This window comes from Mobula hypostoma, chromosome X1 (genome assembly GCF_963921235.1).
Source record: "Mobula hypostoma chromosome X1, sMobHyp1.1, whole genome shotgun sequence".
NCBI lineage: Eukaryota > Metazoa > Chordata > Chondrichthyes > Myliobatiformes > Myliobatidae > Mobula > Mobula hypostoma.
In genome coordinates, this window is record NC_086128.1 from 66,132,878 (window position 1) to 66,150,415 (window position 17,538).

Sequence of the window (17,538 nt, forward strand, 5' to 3'; positions counted from 1 at the left end):
ACACCTTAAATTCCTCCATATACCTGTCTAGTAGTCTCTTAAGTGAGGGGAAGAGAAGGGGTGAAAGGGTAACCAGAATAAGGATTGGAAAACAAGATGGTGTGGGGGGGGGGGCGGCTGTTCCTCCAGCATTTTGTGCGCATTATTCTCGATTTCCAGCATCTGCAGAATCGTTCTGTTTTTTAAACGTTGTCATTGTACCTGAAACACCTCCTCCTGCAGCTTGTGTGGAAAAGGTCCTCAGTTTAAACCTATATTCTCAAGTTCTTGGAGGCGGGGGGGGGGGGGGGGGGGGGGTCTAGGCACAGCCTCAGAATAGGGGGACGTCCATTTAGAACAGAGGTGAGGAGGAATTTCTTTCGCCAGAGGGAGGTGAATCTGTGGAATTCGTCACCACAGGCGGCTCTGGAGGCCAAGTCATTGGGGAGACTTAAAGCGGAGGTTGATAGGTTCTTGATTAGTCAGGGCATCTAAGGTTACAGGCAGAAGGCAGGAGAGTGGGGTTGAGGGGGTGATGGAATGGCAGCAGACTTGATGGGCCGAGTGGCCACATTCTGCTCCTATGTCTTACGGTCTTATTTAGTGTTCTTAAACCTGATCCTAAAGGCCGATGTATTATCGACTGATCGATTGCACATTTCTGCCGCCGGGTACTGGCCACATTATTACAGCCGGTGATCAAATCCCCGTCCTTTTGGCTCCTTTCAGTGAGACCTGCGACCTGTAATTAGAACAGAGGCGAGGCCGGATTTCTCCAGCCGGCCAGAGGCCGGTGGATCTGTGGAATTCGTGGCCACGCAGGCGGCGGCGGAGACTGAGCCACATTGAAAGCGGAGGTTGATCGGTTCGCGATTAGGGGCGAAGGAAAGAGAGTGTGGGGGGGGGGTGTTGTTGAGAGGGGAAAATAATCCGGCCATGATGGAATAGAGTGGAGCAGACTCAGCGGGCCGAATAGCCAAAATCTGCAGCTACGTCTTGCGGTGATCGTCGTTTACCGCTCGAGCTGGGCGATTACCTTGGAGAGTTCAAACTGGAGGTGATTAGATTTCGAGGACACGCAGTCCTCTTTTATTGTCATTTAGTAATGCACGCATTAAGAAATGATACAATATTCCTCCTACAATATTAGAATGGAGCTCCGACTTCTGCAGGGCTCTGGGGTAAGAGAGGAGCGAGCTGGGGCGTTTCTCCGTGGAGGGAAGAGCTGACTTGACGGAGGCGTACAGGGAGGCAGGGAGGCGGGTAACCAGAGAGAATTTCCTGGGCAAACACGAGGAAATCTGCGGACGCTGGAAACCCAAGCAACACACATCAAAGTTGCTGGTGAACGCAGCATCTCCAGGAAGAGGTACAGTCGACGTTTCGGGCCGACGAAGTCCTGACGAAGGGTCTCGGCCTGAAACGTCGACTGTACCTCTTCCTGGAGATGCTGCGTTCAGCACCAACTTTGATGCTAGATTTTCCTGGGGGCGGAAATGGCTAATGCCAGGAGTTTCTTTAGCCGGAGGCTCGGGGCTGCCCCCCACCCCATCTCCCCCCGACCCTCCGGGTTACCTTGCCGTGCAGCATGGTGGCGCTGGCGTCGCTGCGCTGTTCGTGCATCGGCGCGATCAGCGTCCACTGGTTGGTCTCGGGCTCGTAGCGCTCGGCGGTGTTGAGGCGCACGTAGCCGTCGAAGCCGCCCATGGCGTAGATGAAGCTGTCGAGGACGGTAACGCTGACATAGCAGCGCCGGGAGTGCATGGGCGCCACCTGTTGCCACGCCCGCCTCACCGGGTCGAAGCGCTTGACGCTGTTGAAGTAGTCCACGCTGTCGAAGCCGCCGATGATGTAGACGAAGCCGTTGAGGTAGGCGGCGCCGTGGTAAGCCCGGGGGCTCTCCTCCTCGCAGGTGACATTGACCCAGCGGTCGGCGCGGGCGTCGTACGCCTCGATGGCGTTGGTGGGGCTGCCGCCGCTCCAGCCGCCGATGGCGAAGAGGATGGAGAAGGGGAGCCGGGGCCTGGTGAGCGGGTTGCGGAAGTCCGAGCTGGACGGCCCGTTCATGTTGAGGTCGTACATGGCCTTGAGGGCGTTGATAATGATCGGCTTGCAGTCGTCGTTGTCCTTCACGTAGTCGTTGTTCTTGACGTTGTTCATGAAGTACTCGGCGTTCATGAGGGCCAGTCTCACCTACGGGGCCGGGGCGGGGAAGGGGGAAGGCAACGAGCGGTTAGCACGGGGAGGAGGAGACCCCGCTATGCCCACTCACGGGGAAGGCTTCGGGAGTGAACCGCGAGGGGGGAAATCCGGAGCTGGAGCCCCTCAGGCAGAGTCCGACCTTGAGTTCCACGCTGACTGGCAACTCCCGGTGCCATTAATATCATTAATACATATATTAATGACCTGGACGAGGGAATTAAATGCAGCATCTCCAAGTTTGCGGATGACACGAAGCTGGGTGGCAGTGTTAGCTGTGAGGAGGATGCTAAGAGGATGCAGGGTGACTTGGATAGGTTAGGTGAGTGGGCAAATTCATGGCAGATGCAATTTAATGTGGATAAATGTGAAGTTATCCACTTTGGTGGCAAAAATAGGAAAACAGATTATTATCTGAATCGTGGCCGATTAGGAAAAGGGGAGGTGCAACGAGACCTGGGTGTCATTATACACCAGTCATTGAAAGTGGGCATGCAGGTACAGCAGGCGGTGAAAAAGGCGAATGGTATGCTGGCATTTATAGCGAGAGGATTCAAGTACAGGAGCAGGGAGGTTCTACTGCAGTTGTACAAGGCCTTGGTGAGACCACACCTGGAGTATTGTGTGCAGTTTTGGTCCCCTAATCTGAGGAAAGACATCTTTGCCATAGAGGGAGTAGAAAGAAGGTTCACCAGATTGATTCCTGGGATGGCAGGACTTTCATATGATGAAAGACTGGATCAGCTAGGCTTATACTCGTTGGAATTTAGAAGATTGAGGGGGGATCTTATTGAAACATATAAAATCCTAAAGGGATTGGACAGGCTAGATGCAGGAAGATTGTTTCCGTTGTTGGAGAAGTCCAGAACGAGGGGTCACGGTTTGAGGATTAAGGGGAAGCCTTTTAGGACCGAGATGAGGAAAACCTTCTTCACACAGAGAGTGGTGAATCTGTGGAATTCTCTGCCACAGGAAACAGTTGAGGCCAGTTCATTGCCTAGAGGGAGTTAGATATGGCCCTTGTGGCTAAAGGGATCAGGGGGTATGGAGGGAAGGCTGGGGCGGGGTTCTGAGTTGAATGATCAGCCATGATCGTACTGAATGGTGGTGCAGACTCGAAGGGCCGAATGGCCTACTCCTGCACCTATTTTCTATGTTTCTCTGGGTTCATCCGCTACGTGGAGAGAGGGAGCCCGTTACACGGGCAACTGTTCGCTCTCCGTATCGTACCGCCCTGCCAGCCGCAATACTCACGGTCGGCCTCCGGCCAACCGAGGGGCCTCCTTTGCTAACGGGGGGAAAGCACGAGTTACCCACACCTCTCCTTCTATCGCCCCTCTCGCCCTCGTTTGGTTTCACGCTCCGCCGTCCTCTCCCGTCAGCTTCAGCCCTCGGCGACCTCCAGCCGCCCACCCCCTCCATCGATCAGGGTCGTCCAGGGACGGTGCGTCCCAGCTGTCTGGATACGCAGGCCAGGGCGGTACGATACGGAGAGCGAACTGCTGCCCCCGTGTAGCAAGCTCCCTCTCCCCACGCAGCCGATGGACCCAAAGGACCGGCAGAGACCGACACGGTTTGGCACCAGGAATTGCCAGGCAGCCTCGAACTCAACGTTAGGGACTCCGCTCTCCAGACTTTTTTTCTCTCGGCGGGGTTTACTCCCGAAGCGGGTGTAGCCGCAAGACAGCGGGTGGTTTGAGATCAGAGTTTCCCTTCTCCCAGATGAGCTGCCAACCGCGGCTGACGAGCCCCATCTGCCCGGAGCGACTGGTTTTAAGGCGCCGGTAACCCGCGTTTGCCCCTTCTCCTGTCAGTAGACACGGTTCCGCCGGGTTTAGTAGCTAAACCACACGGGAAGGCCGGGAGCTGGACTTGGTTGTCAGAGGCTACGTGAGACGCACAACACTGGGAGCATTTAATAGGTAGTGGTGCTTATTAACCCTCTCCTCCGCCCCACCCCTGGTTATGACAACCTTAAGGAATGTTTCCAGCCTCCTTTACCCCTCTCACCTGGATCCACCCATCACTAACCATCTCCTGCGCCACCCCGCCTCTTAAACAACCCCGACCCCCCGTCATCTCCCCTCGTCTGTCAGTCCTGGTGAAGGGTCTCAACCCGGAACATCGACTGCCCATCTCCTTTCACAGACGCCGCCCGACCCGCTGTTCGTCCGGCGTGGGTATCGTCCCCACCCCCCCCCCCGACCCCATTCTGGGCGCCCCCCCGGAGCGCTGCTTAATCCCAGACCGGAGAGCCAAGGCAGTTGGCTCGGTTCAGTGCACGCGTGGAGCCGCTAACCATCTGCCGCAGGAACTCAGCGGTTCGAGCAGCGTCTGTTGGAGGGGAATGAATTGTCGATTGAGTTCCTCTACTCTGACCTTTTACTTCTTCTCACCCGCCCATCACCTCCCCCTGGTGTCCCTCCTCCTTCCCTTCTCCCACAGTCCACTCTCCTCTCCTGTCAGATTCCTTCCTCTCCAGCCCTTTACCTTTCCCACCCATCACCTCCCCCTGGTGTCCCTCCTCCTTCCCTTTCTCCCATGGTCCACTCTCCTCTCCGAGCAGATTCCTTCCTCTCCAGCCCTTTACCTTTCTCACCCATCACCTCCCCCTGGTGTCCCTCCTCCTTCCCTTTCTCCCATGGTCCACTCTCCTCTCCGAGCAGATTCCTTCCTCTCCAGCCCTTTACCTTTCCCGCCCATCACCTCCCCCTGGTGTCCCTCCTCCTTCCCTTTCTCCCATGGTCCACTCTCCTCTCCGATCAGATTCCTTCCTCTCCAGCCCTTTACCTTTCCCACCCATCACCTCCCCCTGGTGTCCCTCCTCCTTCCCTTTCTCCCATGGTCCACTCTCCTCTTCGATCAGATTCCTTCCTCTCCAGCCCTTTACCTTTCTCACCCATCACCTCCCCCTGGTGTCCCTCCTCCTTCCCTTTCTCCCACGGTCCACTCTCCTCTCCGATCAGATTCCTTCCTCTCCAGCCCTTTACCTTTCCCACCCATCACCTCCCCCTGGTGTCCCTCCTCCTTCCCTTTCTCCCACGGTCCGCTCTACTCTCCGATCAGATTCCTTCCTCTCCAGCCCTTTACCTTTCCCACCCATCACCTCCCCCTGGTGTCCCTCCTCCTTCCCGTTCTCCCACGGTCCACTGTCCTCTCCGATCAGATTCCTTCCTCTCCAGCCCTTTACCTTTCTCACCCATCACCTCCCCCTGGTGCCCCTCCTCCTTCCCTTTCTCCCACGGTCCACTCTCCTCTCCGATCAGATTCCTTCCTCTCCGGCCCTTTACCTTTCCCACCCATCACCTCCCCCTGGTGTCCCTCCTCCTTCCCTTTCTCCCACGGTCCACTCTCCTCTCCGATCAGATTCCTTCCTCTCCAGCCCTTTACCTTTCCCACCCATCACCTCCCCCTGGTGTCCCTCCTCCTTCCCTTTCTCCCACGGCCCACTCTCCTCTCCGATCAGATTCCTTCCTCTCCAGCCCTTTACCTTTCCCACCCATCACCTCCCCCTGGTGTCCCTCCTCCTTCCCGTTCTCCCACGGTCCACTCTCCTCTCCGATCAGATTCCTTCCTCTCCAACCCTTGACCTTTCCCTCCCACCCGGCTTCACCTATCACCTTAGAGCCAGGCCTCCTTCCCCTCCCCCCGACCTTTTTATTCTAGCATCATCCCCCGCCGCCCGCTTCCTTCTCAGTCCTGATGAAGGGTCTCGGCACAAAACGTTGACTGTTTATTCCTCTCCACAGACGCTGACCGACCTGCTGAGTTCCTCCAGCATTTTGTGTGAGTGTGAGTGTGAGTGTGCGTGTGAGTATGAGTGTGTGTGTGTGTGTGAGTGTGCGTGTGAGTATGAGTGTGTGTGTGTGAGTGTGAGTGTGTGAGTATGAGTGTGTGTGTGTGTGCGTGTGAGTATGAGTGTGTGTGTGTGTGTGTGAGTGTGCGTGTGAGTATGAGTGTGTGTGTGTGTGTGAGTGTGAGTGTGTGAGTATGAGTGTGTGTGTGTGTGCGTGTGAGTATGAGTGTGTGTGTATGTGAGTGTGAGTGTGTGAGTATGAGGGTGTGTGTGTGTGTGTGTGCGTGTGAGTATGTGTGTGTGTGAGTGTGCGTGTGAGTATGAGTGTGTGTGTGAGTGTGCGTGTGAGTATGAGTGTGTGTGTGTATGTGAGTGTGAATGTGTGAGTATGAGTGTGTGTGTGTGCGTGTGAGTATGTGTGTGTGTGTGTGAGTGTGCGTGTGAGTATGAGTGTGTGTGTGTGTGTGTGTGCGTGTGAGTATGAGTGTGTGTGTGTATGTGAGTGTGAGTGTGTGAGTATGAGTGTGTGTGTGTGTGTGCGTGCGAGTATGTGTGTGTGTGTGTGTGCGTGTGAGTATGTGTGTGTGTGTGTGAGTGTGCGTGTGAGTATGAGTGTGTGTGTGTGTGTGTGAGTGTGCATGTGAGTATGAGTGTGTGTGTGTGTATGTGAGTGTGAGTGTGTGAGTATGAGTGTGTGTGTGTATGTGAGTGTGAGTGTGTGAGTATGAGTGTGTGTGTGTGTGTGTGCGTGTGTGTGTGTTGGCAGTTCTTCCCCCCCCGCTCACAGACGCTGCCCGACCTGCTGAGTTCCTCCAAATGCCATTTCGTGCTCCAGATTCCAAATCTCTGCTGTGCGTCTCCGCTGACCCATCTGGACTCCCAGATCACGAGGACTGGTCAAGGCCATTCAGCCCATCGAGACCACTCCGCCATCCCAACATGGCTGATTTATTATCCATCTCGACCCCGATTCTCCTCCTGATGTTTGTCACCCTGACTACTCAAGAACCTGTCAATCTCTACTTTAAATACACCCAATGACTTGGCCACCAGCGCCGTCTGTGGCAACGAATTCCACAGATTCACCACCCTCTGGCTAAAGAAATTCCTCCTCATCTCTGTTCTATTGGGGATCCTATTCTGAGGTGGAGACTTCTGGTCCTAGACTCCCCCACTATAGGAAACATCCTCTCCACATCCAGTCTATCTGTGTCCTCTGGTCCTAGACTCCCCCACTATGGGAAACGTCCTCTCCACATCCACTCTACCTGTGTCCCCTGGTCCTAGACTCCCCCACTATAGGAAACATCCTCTCCACATCCACTCTATCTGTGCCCTCTGGTCCTAGACTCCCCCACTATAGGAAAAATCCTCTCCACATCCAATCTATCTGTGTCCTCTGGTCCTAGACTCCCCCACTATAGGAAACATCCTCTCCACATCCTCTCTATCTGTGTCCTCTGGTCCTAGACTCCCCCACTATAGGAAACATCCTCTCCAAATCCACTCTATCTGTGTCCTCTGATCCTAGACTCCCCCACTATAGGAAACATCCTCTCCACATCCACTCTATCTGTGTCCTCTGGTCCGAGACTCCCCCACTATAGGAAACATCCTCTCCACATCCACTCTATCTGTGTCCTCTGGTCCGAGACTCCCCCACTATAGGAAACATCCTCTCCACATCCACTCTATCTGTGCCCTCTGGTCCGAAACTCCCCCACCATAGAAAACATCCTCTCCACATACACTCTATCTGTGTCCTCTGGTCCTAGACTCCCCCACTACAGGAAACATCCTCTCCACATCCACTCTATCTGTGCCCTCTGGTCCTAGACTCCCCCCACTATAGGAAACATCCTCTCCACATCCACTCTATCTGTGTCCTCTGGTCCTAGACTCCCCCCACCATAGGAAACATCCTGTCCACATCCACTCTATCTGTGTCCTCTGGTCCTAGACTCCCCCACTATAGGAAACATTCTCTCCACATCCACTCTATCCGTGTCCTCTGGCCCTAGACTTCCCCCACTATAGGAAACATCCTCTCCACATCCACTCTATCTGTGTCCTCTGGTCCTAGACTCCCCCACTACAGGAAACATCCTCTCCACATCCACTCTATCTGTGTCCTCTGGTCCTAGATTCCCCCCACTATAGGAAACATCCTCTCCAAATCCACTCTATCTGTGTCCTCTGATCCTAGACTCCCCCACTATAGGAAACATCCTCTCCACATCCACTCTATCTGTGTCCTCTGATCCTAGATTCCACCACTATAGGAAACATCCTCTCCACATCCTCTCTATCTGTGTCCTCTGGTCCTAGACTACCCTACTATAGGAAACATCCTCTCCACATCCACTCTATCCGTGTCCTCTGGCCCTAGACATCCCCCACTATAGGAAACATCCTCTCCACATCCACTCTATCCATGTCCTCTGGTCCGAGACTCCCCCACTATAGGAAACATCCTCTCCACATCCACTCTATCTGTGTCCTCTGGTCCGAGACTCCCCCACTATAGGAAACATCCTCTCCACATCCACTCTATCTGTGCCCTCTGGTCCGAAACTCCCCCACCATAGGAAACATCCTCTCCCCATCCACTCTATCTGTGTCCTCTGGTCCTAGACTCCCCCACTACAGGAAACATCCTCTCCACATCCACTCTATCTGTGTCCTCTGGTCCTAGACTCCCCGCACTATAGGAAACATCCTCTCCACATCCACTCTATCTGTGTCCTCTGGTCCTAGACTCCCCCCACCATAGGAAACATCCTCTCCACATCCACTCTATCTGTGTCCTCTGGTCCTAGACTCCCCCACTACAGGAAACATCCTCTCCACATCCACTCTATCTGTGTCCTCTGGTCCTAGACTCCCCCCACTATAGGAAACATCCTCTCCACATCCACTCTATCTGTGTCCTCTTGTCCTAGACTCCCCCCACCATAGGAAACATCCTCTCCACATCCACTCTATCTGTGTCCTCTGGTCCTAGACTCCCCCACTATAGGAAACATCCTCTCCACATCCACTCTATCCATGTCCTCTGGCCCTAGACTTCCCCCACTATAGGAAACATTCTCTCCACATCCACTCTATCTGTGTCCTCTGGTCCGAGACTCCCCCACTATAGGAAACATCCTCTCCAAATCCACTCTATCTGTGTCCTCTGATCCTAGACTCCCCCACTATAGGAAACATCCTCTCCACATCCACTCTATCTGTGTCCTCTGATCCTAGATTCCACCACTGTAGGAAACATCCTCTCCACATCCTCTCTATCTGTGTCCTCTGGTCCTAGACTCCCCTACTATAGGAAACATCCTCACCACATCCACTCTATCCGTGTCCTCTGGCCCTAGACTTCCCCCACTATAGGAAACATCCTCTCCACATCCACTCTATCTGTGTCCTCTGGTCCGAGACTCCCCCACTATAGGAAACATCCTCTCCACATCCACTCTATCTGTGTCCTCTGGTCCTAGACTCCCCCCACTATAGGAAACATCCTCTCCACATCCACTCTATCTGTGTCCTCTGGTCCTAGACTCCCCCCACCATAGGAAACATCCTGTCCACATCCACTCTATCTGTGTCCTCTGGTCCTAGACTCCCCCACTATAGGAAACATCCTCTCCACATCCACTCTATCTGTGTCCTCTGGTCATAGACTCCCCCACTATAGGAAACATCCTCTCCACATCCACTCTATTGAGTCCTTCCAGTATTTGACAGGTTTCGATGAGATTTGACACCCCGCCAACACGGCTTCATTCTAAACTCCAGCGAGTGCAGGTCCAGAGCTATTGGATGTTTCACAGGTGTTCCCGGTGACTCTCAGCTAGTGGGGGGACATGGCAGGGATGGTGGGGAATAGAGGGGTGGTTGGGTTGGGAGGAGGGGTGGTGTCACAGGACACGTTTAGCTGGCCCATTGCTGCCCAGTGATCCTGCGGGATGCAGGGACAATCCAACATGCTGGTGGAACTCAGCAGGTCAGGCAGCATCTCTGGAGTGGAACAACCGGTGGACGTTTCGGGCCGACACCCTTCATCAGGACTGGTAAGGAAAGTGGGGTGGGGGGAAGAGAGAGACTCGCCATTCTTTTTAAAAAGTAATTCCCTCCCCCTCCCTTCCCCTAATTCTATGTCACTCTGCCCCCTCCCCCAGCTGCCTACCACCTCCCTCATGGTTCCGCCTCCTTCTACTACCCATTGTGTTTTCCCCTATTCCTTCTTCACCTTTCCTGCCTATCCCCTCCCTGCTTCCCCTCCCTCACCCCTTTATCTTTCCCCTTACTGGTTTTTCACCTGATACCCACCAGCCTTCTCCTTCCCACCCTCCCCCACCTTCTTTATAGGGCCTCTGGCCCTTCCCTCTTCAGTCGTGACGAAGGGTTCCCGCCCGAAATGTTGACTGATCGTTTCCACGGATGCTGCCCGACCTGCTGAGTTTCTCCAGCATGTTGTGCGTGTTGCTTTGACCCCAGCATCTGCAGATTATTTTGTGTTTATTTCTTACTGTAAATTATAGTCTTTAAAAATCATGATATCCTGCCAAACAACAAATTTCGCAGGTGAGGATCTCTTTGAAGGCAGCAGGAAGACGGGGTGGAGGGCGGGCATCCGGGAAATGGAGGAGGAGCGGGAGGAGGGCGGAGGATTGCCCCGTGGGCAGCATTGCTCACTGGCAGTGGCGTCGCGACCTCCTCGATGTCTGGCCAGCCTCTGACAATCTTTGCCCGTCTTGGCAAGTTCGGTGGTGGTGGGGGCTGGGGAGGGGTATGGTGATTAGAGGGCGGCACAGTCCTTGAGTGGGAGAGGCGGATGGGGACGGTATCGGAGTTGCTGCTGGTGGGTGTTTGTGTTCTGTGTTGGTCGGGCTGGCAGAGTGGCCAACTGGAATGTGTGACGCCACTTGGGGAAGCCCCCGCCACCCCCGACACGTCCACCGGCTGTGTTAGACAGCGAGGCAAATGTTGGCATTTCACAGCATGTTTCAATGTTCATGTGAAAAATAGATTTAAGTCTTAAATCTTCAAATCCACCCCCCCCCCCCAAGACAGGGACAGCATGGATTAGATACATAATAAAGATCTGCCTGCACTGTCCCAGGGCACGGGATACAGACAGAGTGAAACTCCCGCTACACTGTCCCATCACACACTCCCAGGACAGGGACAGCACGGGTTAGATACAGAGTGAAACTCCCTCTACACTGTCCCATCACACACTCCCGATCAGCAGCAGTATGGGTTAGATACAGAGTGAACCTCCCTCTACACTGTCCCATCACACACTCCCGATCAGTAACAGTACGGGTTAGATACAGAGTGAAACTCCCTCTACACTGTCCCATCACACACTCCCGATCAGTAACAGTACGGGTTAGATACAGAGTGAAACTCCCTCTACACTGTCCCATCACACACTCCCGATCAGTAACAGTACGGGTTAGATACAGAGTGAAACTCCCTCTACACTGTCCCATCACACACTCCCGATCAGCAACAGTACAGGTTAGATACAGAGTGAAACTCCCTCTACACTGTCCCATCACACACTCCCGATCAGCAACAGTACAGGTTAGATACAGAGTGAAACTCCCTCTACACTGTCCCATCACACACTCCCGATCAGTAACAGTACGGGTTAGATACAGAGTGAAACTCCCACTACACTGTCCCATCACACACTACCGATCAGTAACAGTACGGGTTAGATACAGAGTGAAACTCCCGCTACACTGTCCCATCACACACTCTCAAGGCAGGTACAGCACAGGTTAGAGACAGAGTGAAGCTCCCTCTACAGTATCCCAACACACACTCCTAGATCAGCAACGGTATGGGTTCGATACAGAGTGAAGATCTGTTCACATTGTCTCATCACACACTCCCAGGTCAGAGACAGAGTGAAGATCCCACATCACATATTCCCAGGTCACTTAGATACAGAGTGAAGCTCCCTGTACTCTGCCCCACTACACACTCACAGGACACAAGTTAGCTCCAAAGTGAAGCTCCCTCTACACCATCCCATTGCACACTCCCATGACAGGAAGAGCACGGGTCAGATACTGAGTGAAGATCTCTCCACACTGTCTCAAAACACACTCCCAGGACAGGGAGAGCACGGGCTAGACACAGAGTGAAGCTCCCTCTACACTGTCTGAGGCCGGGAATCCCCTCCTCTGGCCAAGGGTGGAGTTTACTCTGCCTCAACGGATGTCGGTGGGGCTCAGGTGTGTGGAACGACTCAGGCTGAGCTGCTTGTCGGGCCCAGGCCCCGCTATCTTATCCGAGGGCCGTGTCCACACAATTTAAGCCGCCTCTCCTCGACACCCACAATCCCATTCAGGGATGCAAGCAGGAGGTATCTGTGTGGGCTGCTGCTCCACACCCTCCACTTCCTAGCCCTTGTCCACCATCCCGACACGCCATGGCGGTCTGTCTTTCCACCTGGAGGTGAGGGGGCCCCAATGGAAGTCCCTTTATGGAGGAGTTCTTTCCATGCACCTGGGGGATCTGGGGTGGAGGGTGCTGCAGAGAACGGTGCCTTGTAATAATTTTTTTAGTCTGTACACCGATCTCCCAGCCGCATACCACTTCTGCGGGCTGGAGGAGACCATGTACCATACGTACCTGGAGTGTGCAAGACTGTGGCCCCTTTTTACGTATTTGCGTAGGCTGCTTCTCGCCTTCTGGTTGCATTTTAGCCCCAACCTATTTATATATGGTCATCCAGTAAGGAAGGGGGCACAGAGGGATGAGGATGCCCTTGTCAATGTGCTCCTGGAGCTGGTGAAAACAGCCATCCGCGGGTCTTGGAAACGGGTGGCGGGAGGATGTCCCCGGGCAGACTGCCTGGTAATGTTTAGGGGGTATGTTCATGCCCGGGTAAAAAATTGAGAAGGAACACGGTGACCACAGAGTTGTTCCGGGACCATTGGGCTCCGCGGGGGTTAATAGCCATCATTGACAGAGATGGAAACATTTTGGTTTAATGTGTACTGTCTATTTGTAGTGTAGTAATTGTGCTAGTCACTGGTTTGTATATATTGTAGCACTGAATTTGTAATAAAGGTATTTTGTATATAAAAACAAAGGACAGGAACAGCACAGGAAGCTGCCCCTACACTGTCCCATCACACACTCCCAGGGCAGACACAGCACAGGTCAGAGACAAGAGTGAAGCTTCCTTTACACTGTCCCATCGTAACTCCCAGATCAGCAGCAGTACGGGTTAGATACAGAGTAAAGGTTTGTTCAAACTGTCCCAACACACACTCCTAGGACACGGGTTAGAGACAGAGTGAAGATCCCTCTACACTGTCCCATCCACACACTCTCAGGGAGACACAGCACAGGTTAGAGACAGAGTGAAGCTCCCTTTACACTGTCCCATCGTAACTCCCAGATCAGCAGCAGTACGGGTTAGATACAGAGTAAAGGTTTGTTCACACTGTCCCAACACACACTCCTAGGACACGGGTTAGAGACAGAGTGAAGATCCCTCTACACTGTCCCATCGTAACTCCCAGATCATCAGCAGTATGGGTTAGGTACAGAGTGAAGATCTGTTCACACTGTCCCATCACACACTCCCAGGACACAGATTAGATACAAAGTGAAGCTCCCTCTACACTGTCCGTTCACACACTCCCAGGACAGGGAGAGCACGGGCTAGATACACAGTGAAGATTCCCTGTACACTGTCTCATCACCCACCCCCAGGGTATGATGTAGAGACAGAGTGAAATTCTCTCTACACTGTCAGAGTGAAGATCCCCCTCACGAGTATGCATACTGTGCTATCCCACACCCTCACTTCAGGAAGTCTGATCGCCTGGCTGAGTATAGGCAGAGACTGAAGACTGCAGCATCAGTCGTGGGGACCAAGAAGGTAAGGACCAAGACAGTTTGGACAAGGGAAGCACAGGAGCGCCTACAGGACTGCCTTGAATCAGTGGACTGGACTGTATTCATGGATTCATCTTCGAACCTGGATGAGTGTGCTGCAGTTGTTAATGACTTCAGTAAAACCTGTGTGGATGAGTGTGTGCCTACAAAGACTTACTGTACATTCCCAAACCAAAAGCCGTGGATGAACCAGGAGGTGCATCGTCTGCTGAAGGCTGGATCTGCGGCATTCAAGTCTGGTATCCCAGGCCTGTACCAGAAAACCAGGTATGATTTGCGAAGGCCTATTTCAAGGGTGAAGAGACAATTTTGAATGAGGTTGGAGGTGACATCGGATACACGGCAACTCTGGTAGGGACTGCAAGACATTACTTCCTACAAAGCGAAACCCAACAGTATGAATGGCAATGATGCTTCACTACCAGATGAACTCAACGCCTTCTATGCCAGCTTTGGAAGGGAGAACACAACTACAGCTGTGAAGATCCCTGCTGCACCTGATGATCCTGTGATCTCTGTCTCAGAGGCTGATGTTAGGCTGTCTTTAAAGAGAGTGAATCCTCACAAGGCGGAAGGTCCCGATGGAGTACCTGGTAAGGCTCTGAAAACCTGTGCCAACCAACTAGCCGGAATACTCAAGGACATTTTCAACCTCTCACTGCTACGGGTGGAAGTTCCCACTTGCTTCAAAAAGGCAACAATTATACCAGTGCCTAAGAGGAATAATGTGAGCTGCCTTAATGACTATCGCCCGGTAGCACTCACATCTACAGTGATGAAAAGCTTTGAGAAGTAGGTTATGACTACACTGAACTCCTGCCTCAGCAAGGAGCTGGACCCATTGCAATTTGCCTATCACCACAATAGGTCAATGGCAGACGCAATCTCAATGGCTCTTCACACCGATTTAGACCACCTGGACAACACAAACACCCACGTCAGGATGCTGTTCATCGACTATAGCTCAGCATTTAATACTATCATTCCCACAATCCTGATTGAGAAGTTGCAGAACCTGGGCCTCTGTACCTCTCTCTGCAATTGGATCTGTGACTTTCTAACTGGAAGACCACAATCCATGCAGATTGGTGATAACAACTCCTCCTTGCTGACGATCAACACTGGCGCACCTCAAGGGTGTGTGCTTAGCCCTCTGCTCTACTCTCTCTATACCCATGACTGTGTGACTAGGCATAGCTCAAATACCATCTATAAATTTGCTGATGACACAACCATTGTTGATAGAATCTCAGCTGGTGACGAGAGGGCGTACAGGAGTGAGATATGCCAACTAGTGGAGTGGTGTCACAGCAACAACCTGGCACTCAACGTCAGTAAGAGGAAAGAGCTGATTGTGGACTTCAGGAAGGGTAAGATGAAGGGACACATACCAATCCTCATAGAGGGTTCAGAAGTGGAGAGAGAAGCAGCTTCAAATTCCTGGGTGTCAAGATCTCTGAGGATCTAACCTGGTCCCAACATATCGATGCAGTCATAAAGAAGGCAAGACAGTGGCTATACTTTATTAGGAGTTTGAAGAGATTTGGCATGTCAACAAATACACTCAAAAACTCCTATAGTTGTACCGTGGAGAGCATTCTGACAGGCTGCATCACTGTCTGGTATGGAGGGGCTACTGCACAGGACTGAAAGAAGCTGCAGAGGGTTGTAAATCTAGTCAGCTCCATCTTGTGTACTAGCCTACAAAGTACCCAGGACACCTTCAGGGAGCAGTGTCTCAGAAAGGCAGTGTCCATTATTAAGGACCTCCAACACCCAGGGCATGCCCTTTTCTCACTGTTACCATCAGGGAGGAGGTACAGGAGCCTGAAGACACACACTCAGTGATTCAGGAACAGCTTCTTCCCCTCTGCCATCTGATTCCTAAATGGACATTGAATCCTTGGACACTACCCCACTTTTTTAATGTACAGTATTTCTGTTTTTGTACATTTTTTAATCTATTCAATATAAGTATACTGTAATTGATTTACTTGTTTAATTATTATTATTATTATTTTTTCCCTCTTCGATATTATGTATTGCATTGAACTGCTGCTGCTAAGTTAACAAATTTCAAGTTATATGCTGGTGACAGTAAAGCTGATTCTGTCTCATCACAAACTCCCTGGTAAGGGAATGCATGAGTTCGATACAGAATAAATCTCCCTCTACACTGTCCTATCACACACTCCTATGACAGGGACAGTATGGGTGAGACACAGAGTGAAGATCCCTGTTCACTGTCTGATCACACACTCCCAGGACAGAAACAGCATGGATCAGATACAGAGTGAACCTCCCTCTACACTGTCCCAACACACACTCCCATGACAGGGACAGCACAGGTTAGAGGCAGAGTGAATGAAGCTCCCTCTACACCGTCCCATCACACACTCCCATGACAGGGACAGCACGGGTCAGATACAGAGTGAAGCTCCCTCTACACTGTCCCATCACACACTCCCAGGACACAAGTTAAAGACAGAATGAAATTCCCTCTACACCGTCCCATCACACACTCCCATGACAGGGACAGCCCGGGTCAGATACAGAGTGAAGCTCCCTCTACACGGTCTCATCACACAATCACAGGGCATGGTTTAGATACAAAGTGAAGCTCCCTCTACAATTTCCCATCATACAATCACAGGACACAAGTTAAAGACAGAATGAAATTCCCTCTACACCGTCCCATCACACACTCCCATGACAGGGACAGCACGGGTTAGATACAGAGTGAAGCTCCCTCTACACTGTCCCAACACACACGCCCAGGACACAGGTTAGAGACAGAGTGAAGCTCCCTGAACTCTACCCCAACACACTCCCATGACAGGCATAGCACGGGTTAGATACAGAGTGAAGCTCCCTCTACACTGTCCCATCAGACACTCCCAGGACAGGGACAGCATGGGTCAGATACAGAGTGATGTTCCCTCTAGATGGTCCCATCACACACTCCCATTAAAGGGAGAATTTGGGTTAGATACAGAGTTAAACTCCCTTTACACTGTCCCATCACACACACTCACAGATGAGCAACAGTATGGGTTAGATACAGAATGAATATCTGCTCACACTGTCCCATCACACACTCACAGAAAACAGGTTAGAGACAGAATGAAGCTCCCTGACCTCTGCTCCAACACACTCCCATGTCAGGCACAGCACAGGTTAGATACTGAGCGCTACTCCCTCGACATTGTCCCATCGTACACTCCGAGAATAGGGATAGTATGGGTTAGATATAGAGTGAAGCTCCCCCCACAGCGTCCCATCACACACTCACAGCAAACATTGTTAGAGTCAGAGGAAGCTCCCTCTTCACTGTCCTATTACACACTCCCAGGACAGGGACTTCATGGGTTAGACACAGAATAAAGCTCCCTCCACACTGTCCCATCACACACTCACAGATCAGCAACAGATTGGGTTTGACACAGAGTGAGGAGGTGATAGAGAGGAGCAGGTAGTCACACCGGGGCCTCGGGAGACAGATAAGTGGGTAACAGTCGGGAGAGGGAAGGGCAGGAGTCAGATACTAGGGAGTACCCCAGTGGCTGTCCCCCTTAACAATAAGTACTCCTGCTTGAGTACTGTTGGGGGGGTGGGGACAGCCTACCTGGGGGAAG

At 52.4% G+C, this 17,538-nt stretch overlaps 1 protein-coding gene across 1 annotated transcript in view; it reads right to left on the reverse strand.

Annotated features, from left to right (window-relative positions):
* The window catches only part of LOC134340087 (kelch-like protein 10), a 35,476-nt gene that overhangs the window by 6,670 nt on the left and 11,268 nt on the right, over nucleotides 1-17,538 (reverse strand). Inside the window, exon 2 of the mRNA XM_063036915.1 lies at nucleotides 1,555-2,172. Within this exon, the coding sequence (XP_062892985.1) occupies nucleotides 1,555-2,172 (618 nt within the window). The remainder of the gene's footprint in view (nucleotides 1-1,554; nucleotides 2,173-17,538) is intronic.